A 24,232-nucleotide genomic window follows, 5' to 3' on the forward strand; every position below is an offset into this window, starting at 1 on the left:
AATACTTGTCAAAAAAAAAAAAAAATCTCAATGTTCTAGAAATCGTTAGGTGGTAGTCGGGTGGTCGGTCACCTTCGAGCGATTAATTGGATTAATCGGTACATATTGATTAATAATTAGCGATTGATTGTTAATCGGGTCTAATCAGATAGGCCCCGCCAGAGATTAATCGGCAATTAATCGCCGATTAGTTCCTCGTTTTAAAACATTGAGAATAATACATGGCCCAAGTTGAAAGGTTCAGATAGTTTAAGGTAGTCAAGTGTCAGCTTTCATAGTTCAAGGGGCAATTTCGAAATTTGTGACGGTATAAGGGGGCAAGTGTCAGGTTCAGCCCTTCAGCATTTTAAAAACAACTCGAATATTTGTCTTCCTTATCCTTCCCCCAGAGCTATACCTCAGCTTCTTCCCCCGGTTCTCTGCTACAGCAATGCAGAAGTCGAGTTGAGAACCGTTGTGCTCCACCAAACCTCGGCCAAACCCTAACCTGACTCGAACCTCCAGCGACTACTCTTCCTCTGTTTCCATTTCCACAAGTAACGAACTCCACTTGGTTTCGTAAACTTTCTCTCTCTCACTCTGTTTGAGGTTACTTTGTCAAGTTCGTGCCGTTTGTGTAATCAGTATCTTGAGAAATTTACCCTTACAGCATATGTTGTTTAGTGATGTGTCTGGGTTTTGTTGTGCAAATGCTGGAATGCCTTGAGTGGTGGACTACTTTGTTTGAACCCCATGTGTTTGATTTATTGCTTGGTCTTTTTCAAAACTCAACAGAAACAATTGAACCCTTGAAAGTATATTTCTTTTTTATCCGCTTTAGTCATTTCAATGAAAAGGCCAAAAGGGTATTCAGTAAGATTAGATAAGTGGGAATTGCGAAAGATACATGGGATGTGGAGTTTCTTATGAAGTATTGAGAGATACGTGTGTCTTTGGACGTCATTATGTTTATTTGTTGCTCAGTCTTTTTCAGAACTTAACAGAAGCAATTGAACCCTTGAAAGTATAATTATTTTCTATTCGCTTTTGTCATTTCAATGAAAAGGGTATTCAGTAATATTAAATGGCTGAAAAAATTGTATAAGATAGAAGGGATGTAGGATTTCCTATGAAGTATTGAGAGATACATGTGTCTCTGGACGTTGTTTTGTTTATTTATTGCTTGGGCTTGTCGAAACTCAGCCAATAGAAATAGCCCTTGTATAAGTGCATGTCTTGTCCTATTCTGTTGTGTTGGATTTCAATAAAAAGGTCATTGCGTACAATTAAAGAATCCTTGTCCGTGTTTTGGTTGGAGGTATCACGGTTTACATGTCAAATTGATTGGCATGCTTTTGCGACTATGGATCGGTTTTATATGTGTACATCACTGAGGAGTTTTGTCCTCTATGGCAAGTTTGAGTTTCAAACTTTCAAGGCATTGCTCCACGGGGTGCAAGTGATTTTCATTTGATGTACCTAAAGAAAAAAGCTTTTCTTTGTCTCTGTTATGTTTTCTTACATTCTTTTAGGATGTCTGCTATGCTTAATGGTATTATTTAATTGGTTATGTGTTTTCGCTTTTATGCTTGCAATTTTTTTTTTCTCTTTTAGATTGGCTAAAGGATTCATTACCTTGTGAATTCTTTGTTGTCTAGATTCAAGGGATGTGGGATTTCTTATGAAGTATTGGGTTATACGTGTGTCACTGGACGTCGTTTTGTTTATTTGTTGCTCGGGCTTGTCAAAACTCAACCAAAAGGAATAGCCCTTGTATAAGTATGTCTTGAGCAATTCTGTTGTGTTGAACCATTTCAATAAAAAGGGCGTTACATAGGATTAAAGAGCTCCTTGTCCATGTTTTGGTTGGAGATATCATGGCTTACGACTTTACATGTCAAATTTGTTGGAATGCTTTTGCGACTATGGATAAGTTTTATATGTATACGTCACTGAGTAGTTATGTCCTCTATGGCGAGTTTGAGTTTCAAACTTTCAAGGCATTGCTTCACAGGGCACAAGTGATTTTTCATTTGATATACCAAAAAAAAAAGGCTTTTCGTTGTCTATGTGATTTTTCTTTCATTCTTTTAGGATGTCTGCTATGCTTTGTAGTATTGTTTAGTTGGTTACGTGTTTTGCATTTTGTGCTAGCAATTTTTTTCCCTTATAGATTGGCTAAAGTTTTTGTTACCTGGTGAATCCTTTGTTGTCTAGATTATTGAAGAATCATGTTGATATTTGAAGGTGTGACCGTACAAATGGAGGACTGCTTTATGCAAATATTCTTGACTTAGGTTGATTGCTACTGAGATGGCTGCTCTCATGTCTCCTACTGAGCATGCTAACTTGTGGAATTCAGAAGCCAAGGTAATATCATTAGCTGTAGATAAGCACATATCAATTAACACAGTTCTGTATATGTTGCAAGATTCAATGTAGAACAGATTATCATCCATTGTGTTTAGTGTTCTTTCCTAAATATCTTTTGTCACACTCCTTCATATTGCTGATAGGAAAAAAAAACACTCCTTTATGTTTATCATGTCTTCAATGGTTTTGGCAGATACATCGTCTGGGGAATTTCACGTGTAAATGTGTTGATATGGGGGCTATGGCACCTTCATGTGATACACTTTGGAGACTCAGGCCAGAATTTTCCCTTTCAGTGCGTGTACCTGGAAAACAGTATAGAAGAATCGTGGGACTGAATTCATGGATGAGATTTCAAGCCACAAAGTCTTCAGTTCATATGCTGGGGTCAAGGATGGAGGACGCCTGCCTTTTTCTGCGACCTTTCAAATTATCTTCAGCCAGAGGTATTGTTTGTATGCCTCAACTTCTTTGCATTAAGATCCTTGATAAGTTTTTGAACACTCAAATACTTCCAGTGGTTTGACAGATTCCAAAACAATTCTGAAATGCCTTAACAGTGACTCTTTGGTGTCAAAGCAATCCTCTGGTGATCTCATAGTTAGAAGTGGATTATACACTAGCGATATGGATACTGCCATTTATAAGGGCTCAGATTTCAATGGAACATTCTTTGAGAGAGATCAACCTACTGAGGAGCCCTGGTCACTCCAATCATCTCTCCTCTATCATTATGCTCCCCACTCAAATTCTTCAACTTGTTTGGAAGATGAAGACAAGCTTCAACAGCACGATATTAGTAACTCTTTAGAAACAAAGTCTTTTGAGCAATCCATCCTAAATGTCCACCCTAACTCCAGAAATGTTAACGCATTAAGTTCTAACTATAAGGGATACGTTCCTGATGAAAGTAACCAGCCCGTTGAGGAGCCGTGGCTATTTGGCTTCTCTCTCTTTCTGAGCTCTGACACGAAGGTTGTTTCTAATAACGAATGTGTTAAAGAGGAGCCAAGTCACCCCAAAGTTTATGATCCGCTTCACCAAGTAACAGAGCAATTGGTTCCTGAAGATGAGAGTAGTGCAGTTTATCCTTACGATGAATGGAATATTTTTGCCGATCAAAAAAAGAGTAGTGCAGTTTCTCAGATGGATTCTGTTTCTAGAGTCATACTGATTAACTCTTCTGTGTGTACCATGCAAAGGATTGCCGTGTTGGAAGATGGGAAATTGGTTGAGGTATTCCTGGAACCGGTTAAAAATAATATTCTGTGCGATAGTATATATCTTGGGGTAGTTACAGAATCTGCTCCCCAAGGTGGTGCATTTGTAAACATTGGCGGTCGTAAACCCTCTTTTATGGAGATAAATCATGCTATTGAGCCATTCATATTCCCTCCATTTTGTCGTCATACGAAGTTAGGAGAAGTAAATGGATCTGCCTTTGTCATGCCTGAGAAAATTCAAAACAATTCAAGTGTTGTTGAAGTAGAAGATGAGATTGATGGGGTTGATATTGATGATGATGCTTTGCACGATGAGTGCGCGGAGCATGAAATTAGTGACTATGCTATTCGAGAAGTTCATATGGAAAATGTTAATGGTGGTGTACCTCGTCATGTGGAGGTGGAAGCTGATGTGGATGGCTGTTCAGATCTGTTGGACAGGAACACAAATATAGAAGGGACTAAAAACAAGTGGGCCCTAGTTCAACCAGGGACTAAAATCATCGTTCAAGTCACTAAAGAGGAATTGGGTACTAAAGGCCCAAGACTGACTGCTATTCCACAGTTACGGAGCAGATTCTGGGTATTTCTCTATCTTTAAATTGAATTTTTTCGGTCTTGGTTTGTTGAGGATTGGTGTTGTATAACCTGATATACCTTGTTAGGGGCTATTTCGTGAAGTCACATAGTTTCAGAGCTTTGTTTTCTGGCAGGTCGTGTTGGTTCAAGTCTATTTGTTTGTATTTGTTCCCATTCCCATTTTATATTGCTCTATGTACGGAAGTTTGCAACTGTGTGTGCAAGAAGGGTTTGCACGTGAGGGTGTTGTTGGGTAGCTTGATATATCAGGGCCTATTTCCTAGGAGCTTAAGGTTCTGGGATGATTGGAAACTTATCACCCTTCTGCTTTTGATGTGCCTGACTTTAAGGTCTTGTTAACTCATTGCAATTGGATTGGGATTTCAGAAAAAATATCATAAGCTTCTTGGATGATTGGAAACTTATCACTCCTCTGCTGTTTATGTACCTGACGTTCAGGTCTTGAAAACTCGTAGAAATTCGATTAGTGTTTCAAAGAAAATACGATCTGTTGCTGAGCGCAAACGCTTGAAAGGCATAGCAAAAAATTTGAAGCCTGAAGGTCTTGGTTTGATTGTAAGGACGTTTGCTGCTGATCGCTCAACCAATGAATTGACGAAGGACTTGGAAGGCTTGCTTTCAATTTGGAAAGATATAATGGAGCATGCAAAATCTGCTGCTCTTGCTGCAGATGAAGACGTGGAAGGGGAACCTTATGTAATGTTACACAGCGCCATGGGTCAAACACTTTCTATTGTCCAGGATTATTTCTCTAAGGAGGTGAATGTTGGCTCATTACTTAACCATGGTCTTCGTAAACTCTGCCATGCCTCACGTCTGAATTGGATTGTGGAGTTTCAGACAGTAATCAACTACCTTAGTTGCTATTTAACGTGATTTACTAGTACTCTATTGAGATCTTTAACTTTGCTTGCTTCAGGTTAAGAGCATGGTCGTTGATTCACCAAGGACATATCATGAGGTAATGAAGTTATTCTTTAATAAGCAAGGAGACATATGTGTTAAGATTTCAGAAATTGTTTGTCAAATCGTACTTGAGCGTGTTACACTGTGGGATGGTCACGACTCACGAGTGTTGCATTGAGAAAATGTAGGGTAGAAAATTGATCACAGTCAATGACCACATAATGGGTGTTGTTGATTGCTCTGTGTGTGTGTGTGTGTGTGGAGGTCGCGACTTGGTAGTCTGGCATGATGGCAAGTGCTATCAGCCCTTGTGCCATGCGTGTTGAGTCACAGGCATCAGTCTCCCTCAAAAAACGGGGTTAGATTGCCTGCCTACTACTCCCAGACCTTGCTTCAAGCAAGAGTCCTGTGAACTAGGTACAATTTTTTCTCTGTTTCTCTCATTACTTATGTGTCCTGCAGGAGTTTATTTGATGGTGCTAGGCTGCTAGCTTTTGCACATGGATATTTGATCGATAAATCAACATAGGTATTGAGCGAAAGAAAGAAAAGAGAAACCAACGAAAGGGAAAATTCCGGCAACATAATGGCTAAAACTATCGAACTTTTTGTTTACATGGTCGTGCTGAAGGGTTAACATGGGAGCTGAACCTAGCATAATGAAAATAACCACTTGAATTCACTTTGAAATTGAACTTACTGACAGTATTCTCTTCCAAACTGATTTCTAGTTTTATTGTAATATCTTCCAACCAAGGTACAGTCATGTTGTCGTATCTCGTTTTTTGGTTTGCTGCCGTGTAGGACCTGGCAACTGATTGCCGAGTTCTGGCTAGAATATCACAATAGCTCATCTTTGGTTGCCTGGTTTGAATTACCACCCAGGAGAGTTACTGTGATTCCAGTTATATTATTGATTACCCAGTTTACGGGCCAATGAATGGTGTACACTGTCATGCATAGATATGTTAAACTCTAGTTAATTGGTGGATTGAAGGTTATAAAACAGTGGACAACAATTTGATTAGTGTGAAGAATCATGTGGATTCCAGTTGCGAATTGTAGTAAATTTGTAAGCTTTTGATGACCAAGTGCTAACTTATATGACATGTGTATTCAGGTTATCACATATCTTGAGGAAAAAGCTCCTGATCTTTGTGACAGAGTTGAGTTATACAGAGATAGAACTCCTCTTTTTGATAAATATAATATTGAAAAAGAGATGGACAACATGCTAATAAACAGGTGAGGAACTGCAGTTGTTTTTTTTTCTTGTCATTTGTTACATTGCCCATACTGCAAGATGGCCTTATTATCTTAGCTGTAACAAATCATGTCTTTGACCGAAGATTGTACTTTCAGATTAGTTAATTTCAAGATATCTACTATTGAATAAATGAGATAGTATAATTAGAGACTGTAGGCAAAGATGTAGGACATGAACATTTCGATGACATTAAACGGCACATGCTGACATGCTAAAATTTAAAAATTAGGGTATGAACAACAAGAGCATGACAATAAGGATATAGTTAAGTATCTTTTATGCAGGTTATAACCTGCTGTTGTGCATGGTTAGCATCCCACTCTGATTCCCTTTTATAAATTATATACCTTGGCCAAGAAACCTTTATGCAAATTATGTTAAACAACCACATGGAATTTATTTATACTCAAAATTCACTATGTGAATGCTAGAGCTAGTAAATATCATAAATAATGCATCCTCCCATTGATTGCTTTCCTATTGCATTTCTTTCTTCTTTGACCAAAGGAATTAATGGGATAAGCAAAAAGCCCTTTACCCGTCCATGCGTATTATAAACCTCTATAAATTCTAAGAATTGGCTGAGAGAGGGATCACATTTGTAGACTTTGAAGATATACAAAAAACTAACACAAGCACTTTTGTGCATCTACAGACAGCATTTTATGCCACCAAAATGTCCTCGGTTCCTTTCCCACCAATGGAGTCTTTTTGTTAACCATCATCCAAATCTTGCTCAGCCTTCCCACCCTACCTGTCATCAGCATTGAACAAGATCTATTATCCTGGTTGGAAAAGCCCAAGCAATATAAAACCATGTTTGTGTTAGATTGAGTACTTGAGGGTAGTTCATGGACAATGTTCTAAAAGTCTATAGGCTCTAGTCAGGTGGTCGGCCACCTTCAAGCTTCAAGGTCTAGTAATCGGCGATTGGTCAGCGCATAGCAATTAGTTATCAGTGATTAATCGACAACGATTAGTTATTAGCAATTAGTCGGATCTAGTCGGATAGGCCCTGCCAGTCATTAATCGCCGATTAATTTCGATTTTTAGAACACTGGTCCAAGATACCAACAAAATCCTAAAGGCTCGGTGTGCCGAAGGTAGAGGAGGAGAGAGCCCAAGGCAGATCCTAGAGAGAGAGAGTGTGTGTCAGTAGAGTGACCAAGAGATATAATGTATAATGTGTCGGACATAGGCAAGGTTCCTTTATATAGGAGAGATATGGCCTGAAGTTCTAGACTGAGGACACATGGAAGTTTTTCAATAGCTAATCATCTAAAGGTCGCCGGCCTAGGAGACCAGAGGTCATACATATGAAGTCAGATTGATAGTTATGTGTGATATAAAGGGTCTAAAACTTGGAGAAGGTAGGTTGCAACATGTGAGGTCTAGGCCTATGTCTGAAGGTCTAGCGATCAGAAGTCAAATATAAGGGTGTCATTTGGTAGGTATGAGGCGGAGAATGAGGAATTGTCCTTCAGTCAACAGGTCTCCCTCCCTTTCTCTCTAAGACTAGTCTGAAGTGTGAGCTTGGGCCTTCAGTGTTCAGATGATCCCTTCAATCTCAAGCCTCCATTCCACAGTCCTCCTTCGGTTCAAGCAACTTGGGCCTTCTTGCCTTTAGCCCAAGGATAAGCCTTCGATTTCAGGAGTGGGTATTCCTTCAGCTGTGCCTAGGGCTGTAAATGAATTGAGTCGTTCATGAACTGTTCTTGGCTCAGCTTGGTAAAGGCTCATTCAAGTTCGACTCGTCTACTAAATGAACCTAAACCTCAATTTTAGGCTCGTTCCATAAATGAGCCAAACCTGAGCCTAATAGTATTCAGCTCGGTTAGGTTCGCGAACTTGGGGTTATAATGTACTCCCTCCGTCCCACTTTATTACGCCTAGTTTGACTTGCACGAAATTTAAGAAAACATTACAATTAGATTGACTTTTGATCAATTTTCCATTTTACCCTTTTAGAAAATAGTATTGGAATACTAAAATTTTGTTAAAAAAAATAATTGAATCCACCAAATCCAAAAGTACTTTCCTGTCATGTCTGGAGAGATGGAGCAAAATCAAATTCTTGCCCTTCCTTTACTCCATTTCCTTTCAAACCATTAAAATTCAAATTTGGGAGGGAGAAAATTTCTCCTTAAATGTAAAAGAAAATGAGGGGTAAAATGGTAAAATTGACATCCAAAAATGGAAAGTTTTGAAACAAGCGTATCATTTTGGGACATCCCAAAAAGGAATAAGAGCGGAACAAAGTGGGACAGAGGGAGTAATTAATAATACTTTGGAGGTATAATACTTTGTGTGAATATCATATATTTTAGGAGTATATGTATAATTTAAGTATTACTTTTAACCTAGTATGATACTCATCTTCGTCTTCCCAGTACCCTTACCCACTAACCCCAGCGCCTCCCACCCCTTCCTTCGAAGAACAGATCGGCCATGGCTCTCTCTCTCTCTCTCACGAATAAGACCCACTTTGATATACAGATTTGATTGCAATTGAAGACGAAGAAAAAGTGGAATCGCAAGACTTTGTTCGAAGTCAGTGGAAACCAATGCGAATCTGCGATTGCGATTTAAGACGAAGTGTAGATTGATTCTGTCTAATTGTACTAGGGGTATGTGTGAATAGTTTGATTATTTTTAGTTGTTCTAATCCGACTCGGAGCAAAGCTTGGTGGCTGATTTTTTGGTCATGTTTTTGTGGTTGTTTTCCTTTCTTTAAATTTGGTTATTTTTATTGATAATATTGGTCATAATTTTGTTGTTCTTTCCCAATTTTTTGTCATATATGGTGAATAGTGATTTCGACAGGGAAAAAATTTCTCACGAAGCGAATTTGAGCCTGAACTGTATTCGAAAAAGGAAATGTATTCGAGCTTGAATTCGGCTCGGTTTGGCTCTTTTAAGTTTAACGAGGCCCAACGAGCTGAGCCCGAGCTTTGAAAATTTTTAACAAGTCGAACTTGAACTCCATTGTCCAAGCTCGAATCGAACCCGAGCTGAACTCGAGTCTGACCTACACTTTACCGAACTGATCCCGAATATCACAAGGTTCGGCTCGATTAGGTTCGTTTACACCCCTAGCCGTGCCCCAGGGGTCTCCTTCGGCCGGACTAAACTTCGCCTCCTGACATTGCCTTGTTCCCTTCACACTTTGATACTTGGTACCGTGTACCCACACCATGAAAGGGCCAAAGTCCCTAGCAATCCAGTAATGCATCAGAGTATGTGCCACCGACTTCCTATCCTTGTGGGACATGCGACACCAATTACCCATGGGTTCGTTTTATTAGTAAGAAAATTATACTGGAAAGTGAAAATGAGAGAAAGTAAAGTAAAAGAAAGTGAAAGGAAAATTTATTTTCTTCTGTGCATTTGATTAAGATGAAAAGGTTGTAAGAATCTTGGAAGGAAATATTTACATGGGAAAATTTCTTATATATATCCCTTCGACTTTGACCGAAAATTCAATTTGGTCCTTCATCTTTTAATTTGGACATAAAAATACTTCAACTTTCCAATTGGTTCCAATGTCAACCTTTAGATGGACGGTGTTACGTTTTTTGGCGGATAAAGACCAAGTGGCCAGCACGTGACCCTTTTCGAGGGGGTATTATTGCCCTTTTGAGGTGGAAAAATAAAGGGGGCCCACTATTCTTCATTTTGCGTTCAAACTTCTCCCCGACTACCACCCCTTCTCTCTCCCGCCTTTCGGTCAACACCAACACCAACAACATTTCTTTGCCGCCGCCATCGTTAGCAGCTCCTGAGACCCTATTCTCCTAAGACCTCATTCTCCCACAGCGTCATTGCTGTCGCCCGCCCACGAAGGTAGATTCCTTAATTGCCTATTTGGTAGATGAAAAAAATTCAGTGTGCCCTAGATTTAAAAACAAAAAAACAAAAAACAAATCTCACACTAAGGCTAAATTCAGTACCGAATTTCTCTTTGTTCAATCGAGAATTTTCAGATTTTGTGGCCAATTTGCTTTGTAAGGTAGCGACTTGAGTCACTGAGTCGACTCCGAATGGGAGATAACTATCTAAATGGGTCGATTCTCAAATTGCCTAAGCTACTTTTTTTTTTTTAAGGGGTATACATCGGCGGGAGTTCGAAATCGAGTTGGCAACTTTAAGCTGGTTAGTGGACACGAGGCCGCTGTTCACCGCATTGGCAATAGAGGAGAGCTTGTCGGAGGGGTGGGTGGTGTATTTGGTGGAGACGGATTTTCGAATGCCGTCAGGAGCAGGTTATAGGGATTTTTTTTTTTTTTTTTTTTTGGGGGGGGGGGGTGTAGATGTGGTTCTCGACGTCTGCATAGGAAATCAAGTTGGCGATGAGGAGGGAGATGGGGTTGATCGGGAAGGAGGAGAAGACCTTGAGGGAGGTGGGGAGGGTGTAGCCGTGGAGGGCGTGCAAGCGTCAGTGGTTGATTTGGAGGCTGAGGGGCCCACATTGATGAGGAGAATGGAGAGGGTGAAGGCAGTGAGGAGGTGGAGGGCCATCTGGGAAGTGTTCAGAGAGAGAGGTGGAAAGAAGATGGGTTTTTTTTTAAAATGTTTTTTGGTTTGGAAATGAGTTAGGTTTTGGGGGGTTTAGGGCATAAAGATAGAGGGATTTGTGAAATGGGTTGGGTGGGGGGGGGGGGGGGGGGAAGGAGTTGAATGGGCAATAATAGCCTTCAAAAAAGGTCACGTGCCCAGCACGTGGCTGGGCAATAATAGCCTTCAAAAAAGGTCACGTGCCCAGCACGTGGCTTTTTCTGTCCAAAAAACATAACACCGTTCATCTAAAGGTTGACATTGGAACCAATTCGAAAGTCGAAGTATTTTTATGTCTAAATTGAAAGGTGAATGACTAAATTGAATTTTTGGTAAAAGTCAAAGGGATATATAAGAAATTTTCCCTATTTACATCTACTAATTTACTCTTAACATACATTATGGATCATGATGGGAAAGCTATGAAGCACTGACCTCCTAAAGGCTAGTGTGTCCCCATCTTCGACACGGGAAACACAAGGACAGGCTGGGGACACGACAAAAAAATGTATGGGACACGCCACTCGGCGTGCCATTAAATTTAAGTAAGGGGGACATGACAGGGGTTTAAAATTTTAGGAAGGGGGGGGGGGGGGGGGGGGGGTTGTGAATTTGTGTTACTTCAAATATATTTGGTTTAAATTTAAAATTGTAATATGATTTATATATGATGCTTCATTCTTCCTCATAACTATGTTTCCACTCGAGGTGCGCGTAAGCTCGCCCGGACACCTAAGTTATTTTAAAAAAAGAACTATGTTTCCATTGGTATCATATAAATTCTATTTATGTTTTAATTTATTTTTGTTGTGTTCCCTGCTGTGTCCGTGTCCCCATTTTCTTTAGAAATCCCATGTCCACGTACCTGTTTGTATCCGTGCTATACATTATGGGCATGATGGGAAGTATCATAAGAGATGTCAACTTTCACTAGGAAATAGAATTTTCTTGTGTTTTTAGCAAGAAAGTATAAGTTATGTAATCATGCTTAAATGAGTTGTACAAGAAAATCCACTTTCTAGCACTTCCTACTATGTTAATGCTAATCAAGCACCAAAAAAAGTGTCATTTTCTTTTTCTTGCGTTTGTTGTCATTTTCACTCTAATCAAACGTACCCTGTAGTATTGTCTGCTGTGGGAAGTTGTTGGGAAATAGTCTTTCCATGGATGAGAAGGATTGAACCTCGAAAAAGCTCGAAGAAGCTAGACTCCATCTGAATGAATCTTCTTGTGTCCCTAAGCTTGGCAAAACCATATATTCTTCCATCTGAGTATCCATTCATCGACCTCCCAATTCAGCATCTCCTTACACCACTTCATGTTCTGTCTCTCTGAAGGTAATCAACCATAAAAGCAATCTTATTAGCTTCCCATTGGTAATGGTTCCCATATATTCCGTCTCTCCGAAGGTAATCAACCATAAATGCTGGGGTATTTAGCAGCAGTTTCTAGTCACCTCCCCATATATTTCTATGTGATATTTGACAGCAATTTCCCCTTATTTTTCCCTGAGATGCATGCATGCAACTAGTAAATTACACTCACAATGATTTGTCCATCACTCATCTCCGTTCTTACTTCTTGCTGAAGTTGACGTGTTGACTTCAATATCTTTTATTCTTTGGTGCTGATTATGTCTCATGTATTGCAGGGTTGATCTTCCTAATGGAGCTTATCTAGTGATTGAGCAAACTGAAGCATTAGTCTCTGTTGATGTGAACAGTGGGAAACGCATGACCAACATGCAAGAGGAAGCTATTCTCAGTGTCAACCGTGATGCTGCCAAACAAGTACTTTAAACCAAGTTATATCTCTTTGTATGGCATATTGTGTATTCATTAGGGGACTTTGATTTATTGTTCTCCTCATGCATACATAAATCTTCAGTTGCATATGATCATGCTAGGTAACTTTCTCTTGTTTTATAGGTAATACATGAAATCTAATCAATTGAATCTCTGATAACTCTTCTGTTTTCTAATATCCATGTCATAAGAGTTTTTTCTTTTCTCTTTCATTTAGTTAGGGATAGGTCCACAAAAGCTCATATGATGCTAGTCTTGTCCCTCTTGGCTTTGCTTCTGCGTTATTCAATAGCTACACACACGAAAGCTCATGGATTAGTTCTATGAATTGATTCTCCCCTCTACTTATTTGAACAGAATCGCTAGTCATGCTGTTTATTCGTACATTTTGTGGTTGCTCATAATCATTAACGAAATCAACTCTTTCAGATTGCTAGAGAATTACGCCTGAGAGATATTGGAGGCATTATTGTTGTGGATTTCCTTAAAATGGAAGATCATAGTAAGATAGATCTCTCTCGCTCTATAAATATGTGTGTGTGTGTGTGTGTATTTATCTCAATGGTGGTTATACTGGTTATCGGTGATCTTTGTGAAATTTTGATAATTTCAGAAGGCTTACCAGAATATCAATCCAAAATGATTATTCTGAGGGTGCTCTTGGGTACTATCTTTGGATTTCAAATTTGTGGTTTATGTGAAACGTAGTTTTAGCTCTTCGGCTCCGTTTGTCCAATCTCCGGAATCTTGATATTTCAGTCTTCGGCACAGCCTCTTGGTTGCTTTTCCAAATTGTGGTTCTGGGTTTCTATGAACATTTTAGTAAGGGTTCCTGTCATACGATTATCCCCTTTTCTAAGGGGAAAATATTCTAGACCACAAAAGAATGGAACACCAAGAGTTGATGTTGAAACTGTGACAGTGACATGAAGCTAAATCCAATAGGCAATACAACCACTTCAAGCTTGTACCGTTGATCAGTTAATAGGTTAGCTGTAGTCACTTCTTTTTCATATGTAAATAATAATGTGCTTTATTAGGGAAAATGAAAAATACTTTTTGTCCAATTTGTGTTTGCTGACTCTTTGCCCAATCCATAGGTGCTACTATATAGACGCCAGTACCCACCTAGTGGGTATCAGTTTATGTTAAGTAAACTCAAATACTTTTGCTAGTGCATGATTTTGCATGTCATGCTATGTTCAATATGGTATATTTTTTTCAATTGGCTCTTGTTGGTTGAGGAAGCAACGGTCCTTCTCTCACATGGCTAGTCCCACTCCCAGCCACACAAGATCGAGGATGTGGATTGATAGGATATATTTGTTGATGTTATAGCTGCTATGTATGGAAGCATTTTAGTATTCTGAAAATAAATGTAATTGGAATCTTAGAAGTTAGAAAGTAGCATTAGAAGTTAACACCACCTGTAAAATACACTTAACGTGCCGCAAGTCCTATTATTTCTTTGTTTTTGAAGAAGGCCGTTCTATTTTCATCTTTCGTGTATACTTATGATAGCATCAAACCTTTTCTAAACCCATAAAAGATAGACCCATGATTCCCATGACAACAAGTACGTAAGAACAGACGTCAATATGGATACGTAATGCATGCTTTCTGTTGAAAATGTGCATCTTTGTGGGGATTGGGGTATTCCTCTGTATGTGCTCCAGTTTTAGGCTTTGGTGTTAAGGTTTTGTCTTCTAGAGGATGTGGTTTGTCCCTTGTATAGGGTCTCTGGTTTTTGTTTTCTTTTGTCTATCTTGGGTTTCTTGTTTGTAATTTCAAGGCTATCTCCTTGATTTGTTTTGTTTGGTTTCTTAATAAAAGTCAATATTCCAAAAAAAAATGTAATGTGTGCTGCTTCCTCACATGGGTTTTCGAAACATAATGTGTAATGTGTTAAGACATACATATGACAATTTGATCTATAACATGTTTGATTTTTTTTTTTTTTTTTGTGCTTCTAAACTTACATATTGAACAGGGTACAGCTAAACAAGTTTTCCGAATGTTTGAGATTTTTGAGATTTTCCCATCTGTTGTCTACCTTTAACTTCTACTAATAAAATTAATGCTTTGGGCATTGTAATTAAACATTAAAGGATCTGGAATTTAAGTCTAACTAGATTGCTTCTGCTAATTAGTTTTCTTCTGGCACCTATTTCAGTATATAAGAGACTGGTCTATGATGAAATTAAAGAGGCAGTGAAGAGAGACCGATCAACAGTGAACATATCTGAATTGTCTATGAATGGGATTATGGAAATCACCCGAAAGAGGGTATGTTGGTTGTTTCATAGTAATATATTTCTCTGTTGCTTGTCTTGCTTTTAAATTCAGGAAGCTCTCAAGAGAGTATTACAAATAGTCACTACAAGCTATCTAACCTTTTGCATTTGTGAGATCTTAACAAAAGGTATATGTTATAATTTTGTTTTCTTTCTGTTAACTCAGAGTGTGCGGGCCAGCATGCTCCTTGATTAATCTCTGGGGACCAAATCCACCGTCCACTGGCGGTTGGCCCAATTAAAATGGGGACAAAGTCCCGTATGGGCTGGTCCCCGAGAGTTGATAGCACCTAAGAGGTTTTGAACTTAAGACCTAGGAAGGAGCAAACACCTAAGTAAGCCTTGGCCACTGGGCCAACCCCTTGGGGTTAGGTATCTGTTATACTTTCAAATTTAGCTTTAGAAATATATCACCAAGAGTAAAATGGAAAACTTTTCTAAGCAAGATTGATGACTTCATCGCGGTATTTACTTTTCTAACCAAGTTGCTGATATACGTGACAGGTTAGATCTAGTGTGACATTTTTGATTAGTGAACCATGCTCTTACTGTAAAGCCACTGGAAGAGTGGAATCTTTAGAGACCTCATTTTCCAAAATTGAGCGCGAAATTTGCCGGAATCTTGTGAGTATTCATCTCTGGCTTCATAGATTTTATTACTACTTTGTTTGTCATATGCCTCTAAAAGCTTAAGGGCGAAGGCTAAACTGAAGAAGGTGAAGGGAACTATTTCTGTATTTGATTCATATTGCACTTCAGATGTAATTTTGTTAGGGATATGCTAACCACTGCCCTAGGGGTGATCAATAACCTCGGTATATATGTCAAAAGTGCATTTGTATTTGTAGAAGTGCTTTGGAATAAGTACAAAGCATCGGAGTGCTAAATTTTTTGTTGTTATAGTGACGTTAAGTTTTTTTCATGAGTGCATGCTTGGAAATTTTAGTTTGTGTGTGTGTGTGTTCGCGCGCGTGAGTGCACATGCTCGCGTAAGAATAATAAGACGCATCACTTCTCTTTCATATTTATTCCTAGTTCTGTGACTTCATTGTGATCTCATAGTCACCTATTTGTGTCAGGCAAGGATGGATGGTATAGCAAAGCCTGAAAGTGCTCAATCCTATCCGAGATTTGAAGTCCTGGTTGATCGCAGTATGTTAAACTACTTAACTTCAGGGAATCGAAAAAGACTTGTAGTCTTGAGCAGTGTTCTCAAAGTTAGGATTTTTTTAAAGGTATGCATGTTCAACCCTTATAAATAGTTGTGGAACTTTCTTGGCAGGGGAATGGAGGGTCATCCCTTCGGGATCAACCTCATTTTTTAAAGACTTTATCCTTTAATATAGTTGATATTGATCTTTGGGCATCTCCTAATTTTGAAGGTTATATTAGATTGTTGACCACCAACTCATCTAAAAGCTTAAGCTGTTAGAGAAGTGGCAACTTTATGAATTATACTCTCAACACGCCCCCTCACGTGTAGCCATGCCAGGCTATCCTCTATAAGCTGGCTAAACAAGTGTAAATTTTAATTATTAGGTAGGCGGTGAGATTCGAACACGGGATCTATTGCTTGCGCTGATACCATATTAGATTGTTGACCGCCAACTCATCTAAAAGCTCAAGCTGTTAGAGAGGGGCAACTTTATGAATTATACTCTCAACATGTTGCAATAATTGGTAAGGAACTATGAAGCACCGACACCTCTAGAGATCAAGGTATCACCGTGTCAAACACGGGGACACCGCGGGGACACGTACGGGACACGCCACGTGGCGTGTCCCATACTTTAATTTGAATTTTTCACGGGGACACGGCGGGGACACGGCTGGGGACACCGCGGGGACACCGATGGGGACACGGCAGGGGCCAAACTGCAATTTTTAAAAAAAATTTGGGGGCCAAACTGTAATTTTAAAAAAATTGGGGGTCAAACTGTAATTTTAAAAAAAAAATTTGGGGCCAAATTATAATATTTTTAAAATTTATGGGTGCCAAACTATAATTAATTAATTATTTATATATATTATTAAATAAATAAATATACACGTGGCGTGTCCCCCGCGTGTCCGTGTCCCCATTTTTTTAGAATTTCCGTGTCCCGGTGTCGGTTTCGGTGTCCGTATCGGTGTCGGTGTCCATGTCGGTGCATCATAGGTAAGGAAGTATCGGTAGCGCATTGATGAATAGATTATGATCCAGAGTGGAAAAAAGCCTTGGTTTATTTCCCAAACATACTTCTCAAGTGAGTCGAATTAATGCGTGTGAGCTAAACTGAAGGGCAAGAGTAGCCATGAAGGTGATCCGGGATGATCAACTAGAGGTTGAAGGCTCGGGGTGTCGAAGGTGGAGGTGGATAGAGCCCAAGGCAGATCCTAGAGAGAGAGAGAGGGTTGCAGCGGAGAAAGCAAATGATGTTCTAGTAATGGCTTGAACCAAGAGCAATGTTGTGTAATGTCGAGGACCACAATGGCAAGGATCTTTTATATGGGTGTAAGATGGCCTGAGATACAGCTGGATTGAGGATATGTGGAAGGTCCTGAATGGCTGGTGGTCTGAAGGTCGCATGCCTATGAGGCTATAGGTCAGACCTCTGAGCTCAAACTAACAGGGAAGTGTGGTATATCAGTAGGGGTGTTACTTTAAACTGGAAAACCAAATTAAACCGGAAAATCGGACCGAATCAGCAGTTGGTTCGGTTTTAAGATAGAACCGGTCTGGTCCGGTTTGTCATAATTTCAAATTTTTAATTTGGTTCGGTTTCGGTTTTGTGGGCATAGACGCCGAACCGAACCGGTATTACACGCGCATATAAAAATTAAGGTTCGGGAGTCTCGAACCCGAGACCTAAAGCATGTTAGTGCGTCACTTTCCCGCTAGGCTACCCATCTGTTTATTCTATTCATGAAGATTATTATATATTTACTACATACACGTGTGTTTACATATAAACCCTAAAGCTCTCTCTCTCTTGTAACTGTGGGTTAGTTTCATGTTTAGATTCTGCAATATGGTGATCGACTTGATGCAAATAAGGGCACTGTAATAGTAAGATGCAAAATATTTTGTTATGATACCCCCAATTTCAATCGCACACTGTTGGGCAGTGTTTGTGTTTGTGTTGATTTTGAGAAAACCCAGCATTGTTTTCCTTAAATTCATTCGATTTATTGACTCAAATACTCTATAAATCATCCGATTTTTTGTATGTTATGCAGATCTGTAGTCGCAAACTTCAACATCCCAAGAGACCCAGATCTATCTCTTTGTTCCGATTTTTTGTATGTTATGCAGATCTGTAGTCGCAAACTTCAACATCCCAAGAAACCCAGATCTATCTCTTTGTCCCAATTGACTCAGCTCTTAAATCGACCAAACCGGAAAACTGGTTGAACCGATTGAAACCGGACCGGTTTTATTTCAACCGGTTCTGGTTTACAAATCTTCCAAACCAAATATCTGGTTTGGTCCCAAAAATTGCCCAAAATCAAACCAAATAGGACCAGTATCACCCTTATATATTAGGACTAAAGCCCGATGTACAGAGGACAGTTTTGTGCCTTTAGCGGCTGGCTAGGTGGAGGGTACAGACCTATAAGGTCTAGGCCCGAAGTATGAAGGACCTAGGGACCAAAGGTCAGTGGTATGTTGGGTTTCATACCACAAGACCTCGCGGCCGTGTAGATGTCACGTGGTAGGTATGATGCAAAGACCGAGGAGTTGTCCTTCAGTTAACGAGTGTCCCTTTCTCTCTAAGATTGATGGCTCCCACAACGAGGTCAACTTCAACGTAGCTGAGGGTGATGTAAGTTCGGTTGCCAGAGCTTGCGACTTTAACAGGGTACTGGATGAGGTGCTTCTAAAGGATGCCTTCTTGTTTGAAAATCTCATATATAGTATTGATGGCGTTCCTCCATCCATGAAACCTCGCTGACTCCTTTTCATAGAGGGTCAGTGGAAAAACATAGAGAGGGGTAAAATACCTAATGGTCAGGTTCGTTGAAGGCGATGATGAGGGCACCGTCCCTGGTGACTCAACCTGTGAGAACCCACTATAGGGAAAGAGTCCCACAGCAGGAAAATTGGAAACTGTTGAGTGGAATATAAGGCTTCACGAGCTGTATAACCTGAAGTAGTTATTTAAATACGCGAGGCGACAAAGCCCTCATTGAAGCGAGGCGAGCGTTTAAAAAAAAAGAAATATAAACTACATAAATGACCAATATTCACTCCTACCATCAAAACAAGAATAAACATCACCATATTGCATAATAACCAACAATCAAACATACTAAATACTAGTAAAATACATAAAATATGATCAACAACAGTAGTATTAATATATACGAACTGGTTAATCATTACTGTATATAATATATATTATGTGTGTATGTGTGAAAAAAATAAAAAAGACCCAGCAGCAGCTGCAGCCCACTGACCAACGGTAGAAGGGGCGAGAGAGAGAGAGAGAGAGAGAGAGAGAGAGAGAGAGAAGGAGAAGGGTGTGTGTATATCTATATCTATATATATATACCACACACACACCCCCTGTCGAAGAAGAAAAGAAGTAGAAAATAAGAGAGAGAGGTGTTCGAGTTGTGCGAGAGAGAGAGAGATATCTGATCTTACCTCTGAGATTTGAAGATCTGATCTGATTGTGGTGTTTGACACCGCAGAGGAGAGAAGCAGAGAGTTATGTCTGATCTGATCACGTTTTTGGAATATAAGACGTCTTTAGTTTGTATTTTGCCCTAACGACACCTAGGTGCGATTTTTTAGTCGCCTCACGCCTTGCGACTAGTCGCCCACCTCACCCAACTTCGCCTCGCCTCACACCTGTGAGGCGTCACAGGCTCGTCTCATGCCTCGCCTCGCCTAGGCGCGCTTTTTCAATCATTGACCTGAAGTTAATCTTTTGAGCCACATGGTTAGGCTAAAGGTTAGCAGGTCAGCTGGCACGGGTCATTACACAACCACTTGTTGCTATTGTTCTTCATTGTTTTCTCCTTGAATTGGGTGATGGTGATACCCCGAATTGATCAAGAATTCCTGAACTTGGTCTTCAAGACAAGCTTGTGACCTTCAGCTTTGAGGTGGCCTATAATCGAGTTACTGGTGATACCCCAAATTGATCAAAGGATTGCTTGAACTTGATCTTCAGCTTAACTTCCTAACCTTGTTTGGTTTTTCGCGCTCTTTACATGGGAAAACATCATGACCTTCAACTTTGGGTTGACGTTGTAGTAAGGTGCAGGGTCTTTGAGGATGCAAGCTACCACCAGGTGTTCAAGATCATCACAATCAAATGTTCTACACAAGAATCCTAAAAGCCCAACATTCAAGAATTGAATGCCTCATGGAGTGGTCATAGATGCAATAATTGGGTTTGAGGTGATCCCATCTTGAAAGTGGTTGTTTAACTCCAGATTGTGGCTGAAAGCTATGATTGTGAAGTCTCCCTGGGAGTTGATCCTTCGCCAAGGAATTGAACATAGCCATGCTTTAAAGTCAAATCATATGACCGCGATGTCCCCCCGAGGAATCGTTCCTTCGCCAAGGAATTGAGCATAGCCAGGCTGCTGAAGTCAAATCGTGGCTAATGGCCATGATCGTGAAGTCCCCCGGAGGAGTGGTTCTGCCAAGGAATTGGGCATAGCCATGCTGCCGAAGAGTTGTTTGGTTCGAGTACCACCTCATGAGGCTAGTCTCTAAACCTCTAATTTAGAGCAATCGCAGTTCTTCTACTTGCGAAGTCCCCCAGAGGATGATTCCATAGCAATGGAATTGAGCATAGCCATGCTACTAAAGTTTAATCATGGCTGAAGACAGTAACTGTGAAGTTCTCAAAGGGGTGATTCTTGAGCCAAGGAATTGAGCATCGTCATCCTGCTGAAGGGTCGTTTGGTTTGAGTATCTCAGAAGACTGGCTTCTAAACCGTTGATTGGATCAACTAGAGTTTTGTTGGTTGCTAAGACCCTAGAGGATGATTCCTCAGCTGCTCGGTTGGATCATGGCTGAACCATAACCGCGAAGTTCCAGATGGGTGATTCCTTAGCCAAGGTTGAATCACCCTCACAAGACTGAAGTTTCCAGATGAGTGATTCCTTAGCCATGGAATTGAGCATAGCCATGCTGCTCAAGTCAAATCAAGGCTGAAGTCCATGATCGTGAAAATCCTGGGAGGGGGGACCTTCCCTTCGGCAATACATGCTTCATGAAGATCTTTCACTTCTTCAATAGAGGGGAAGGGGTGTTGATTCTTGAAATCTCTTGTTTTTTCCATCACCCTCATGGTCTCGAGGGGCCTAAACAGCAAAGGCCGTTGGGCTTTGCTGAGAAGTACACCATAAAGGTGTCTAAGAATGGGGTGCTGAGGATCCTTGAATCGTATTCCTGAAGGTGATTGAAAACAAGATGTTGAAGGTTGACGCCCTGAAGCTCGCGTCGTTTTACTGAGGTTCTTGCCTGCTTTTCATAGGCTCCCTCAATCAAGGAATTGATGGTTAACCAGGTAGGGAGTAACTACTTGAGGGGTTGCTGAAGAGACCCATGCTGAAGTTCTTACCAAGTGTGATATATTGGGGCTGAAGCTCGATTTGCAGAGGACACATATCGCACCTTGCTAGGTGGAGGGTACAAACCGATGAGGCCTAGGCACTAAATCTGAAGGACCCAAGGTCTAGAGGTCAATGATATGTTGGGTTCCGTAACATGAGACCTTGGGGGCCTCGTGGATGCCAGTGGCAGGTATGATGCGAAGACTGAAGATCATTCAGTCAACGAGTATCCCTGTCTCTCTAGTATCCCTGTCTCTAAGACTAGTCTATCGCTGAACCGTGAAGGAGGCTTAGACCTTCAGATGAACCCTTGAGCTCAAGCTTCCATTCCACGATCTGCCTTCGGTCCCGAGCAATGTAGGCCTTGCCGCCAACCCAAGTATGAGCCGTCAGCTTTAGGGATGGGTTGCCCTTCGGTCAGGCCCTCTGGTTTGCCCTTCAACTATGACAATCCTATACTCATGAGGTCATCCTATTCCTTTCAGTCCTTAAGACTTGGTATCATGTACCTAAAATAGGCAATCTCTCTCCTTGCTTATTTCATTGTTGTATTCTTTGAACATGTGAAACACTTTAGCACTTCCTTATCCGATTTATATGGACTTAGTCAACCTTAACGGTGTATTTTGAGCTGTAACTCAGAGGAGTAAAACCTGGTACCTAAAATTGATGTGTTTATAAGCTCTTTATATTTGTAGGATGGTAGTGAATTACGTTTTGGTACGGATATTCCAAAACTTGGTACACTACCGGCCCAACACGGTAAACTTAGCGATCCTAAGTTTTTCCCAAACTGTCAACTTATTATGGTAGAGAGAAAATGGAATTTCTGTAGGAGAAAATGTAAAACGTTCCATCGTTATGCTCCTAGAAATGTGTTTTGTATGAATAACTGGACAAACAATACCTAGTTTCACTAGATGTTTATCGCTTGGAATAGTAAGTTCTAGTTTTGTTATCTATAGAAGCTTACCCCTAGCGTACCACAATTTAAGCATGTGGCGTACCACATTCCCATTCTCGTTCCTCGTACCGGACCAATCCGCGTTCAAGGTAACATATAATCGGATCAGGATCTGCTTATGTGATAATCTCGTGATTCAAAATGGGTTATGCTCGTCCTGATGATACGAGTCTTTCATCTTGTAAGCTCCAATGTGTAAATCTCTCAGCGTAACCAGATATCCATGGCAGAACAAATCATATTCGTATGAACAAGGCACTTGTTGATGACCGATTAACCTGGTTTTCTGCACATATGGGTTAAACATATAGACCAACAAAATGAATGGTTTGGATCATCGAAATGGGACCGGGGCCGGCTTCATGAGAGGATCCTAATTTGGACACCTGCCATCAGGCGGGGGATGTTCATGTCTAAGTATATTTATCACTTTAAGACTCCAAGGACAAGCAAAAAAATATTTCTCTAAGGTCCTGCATGCTATTTGCTATTTAGAATGGCGGGTAATTGTTGTTTTATGCTTTGTTTGGTTTAGATTGGTACAGGTCTTACTAGAGGTAAATTCAAGGTGAGACTATTGACAGATGAGTAGTTACCACAGCAGCCAGAATCAAGTTGAGCAAAACAAGATTTATCAAAGGTAACCAAGAAATTTCTCCTGCGTGCTATTTACCATATGGAATGGCAGGGTAATTGTTGTTTTGATGCTTTGGTGGTTGTAGGTTCCTAGAGGTTTTACTAGAGGTGAATTCGAGGTAAAGCCAGTGACAGATGAGTATCACAACAGCCAGAATCAAGTTGCCAATACAGCGGCCGAACCCTCCCGGAAGGAAATTAACCATCAAAAAATTGAAGACTGGAAGAAAATAATACCCTTGGATCATCGTTGTTCATTTTTTGCCTGTATACAGGTTGACCTGTTCCCTCGTGGCCGATTAGTTGAGCCCTAGTTTTCCCTTTGTGTTTTCCAATTTATTGTTTCTAGTTTATTTCATTAGAATTATAGGTGAATCTGTTGGAAGGACATGAATTTTTTTGTCTGAGATTTTGCGTCTTATTTGATTACCCTATGTTAGAAGAAAATTGGGATTCCCTTAGACCTAGGACTTTTAGCTTGTCAATGGTTGGATACCTAAACAATACTGGTCTACCCCAGGTCATTTATCATTTTAATACCAGTAGACTTGCCAGAAAAGGTGGATTAGTACTTGTACACAAGTTCCCAGAAAAGAAGTGTTCATGTATTCACTCCAGTTTTAAAAGTCTTTGTCTTGCTTTAGATCATGGATCTTCCTCCAAAGTCCCCAGTCCCTCGAGAGAACCCGCGGTCTGTGTTGCCTGTGATTCCAGCAGGGGAAGCCGGGCCTGTCGGCCAATTCTTTCTCTATCCCTGTGACGTTAATCAGGTTATGGGAGGAGACCGTGTGTCCTCCATATAGAGGCGTATGTTCAATGGGAGGAATGAACACCCTCCTACGAAATCTTACAGCTTACTCCTATGATAGGAGTCCTATCATTGCTTCCACTTCCACCGTCTTCAGCCTTTTCCACAGCCACCATACCACCTCTTGCACAGCCCACTCCACCTTTCCTCTAAGCCCGGAGATTTGGAGATCCGGAGCTCCTTGCCATATAATCCATGGTTTGAGATTGGGATTTTCTGACAGGAGTTGTCGATTGTTGGATTTTGTAGTATTTTTTTTTTTTT

At 40.4% G+C, this 24,232-nt stretch overlaps 1 protein-coding gene across 7 annotated transcripts; it reads left to right on the forward strand.

Moving 5' to 3' along the window:
• The first annotated feature begins 341 nt into the window (after positions 1 to 341).
• On the forward strand, positions 342 to 23,621 carry LOC131302515 (ribonuclease E/G-like protein, chloroplastic). 7 transcript variants are annotated; one of them, XM_058329185.1, is made up of 14 exons: positions 342 to 536; positions 2,197 to 2,349; positions 2,546 to 2,798; positions 2,882 to 4,158; positions 4,614 to 4,934; positions 5,095 to 5,136; positions 6,202 to 6,326; positions 12,554 to 12,692; positions 13,137 to 13,209; positions 14,881 to 14,993; positions 15,506 to 15,625; positions 16,081 to 16,236; positions 23,060 to 23,164; positions 23,247 to 23,621. In XM_058329185.1, the coding sequence occupies exons 2-13, from the start codon at positions 2,293 to 2,295 to the stop codon at positions 23,114 to 23,116; spliced, it is 2,733 nt and encodes a 910-aa protein (XP_058185168.1). In that variant the 5' UTR covers positions 342 to 536; positions 2,197 to 2,292; the 3' UTR covers positions 23,117 to 23,164; positions 23,247 to 23,621. The 7 variants fall into 7 exon arrangements, 6 of the variants coding, with proteins under 6 accessions (XP_058185168.1, XP_058185170.1, XP_058185166.1 ...); XM_058329187.1 differs by lacking the exon at positions 15,506 to 15,625 and having other exon boundaries at positions 348 to 536; XM_058329183.1 differs by lacking the exons at positions 23,060 to 23,164; positions 23,247 to 23,621 and adding an exon at positions 18,297 to 19,246 and having other exon boundaries at positions 348 to 536.
• The last annotated feature ends 611 nt before the right edge of the window (positions 23,622 to 24,232 follow it).

The sequence above is a fragment of the Rhododendron vialii genome, chromosome 10a, assembly GCF_030253575.1.
Source record: "Rhododendron vialii isolate Sample 1 chromosome 10a, ASM3025357v1".
NCBI classification, from domain to species: Eukaryota; Viridiplantae; Streptophyta; class Magnoliopsida; order Ericales; family Ericaceae; genus Rhododendron; species Rhododendron vialii.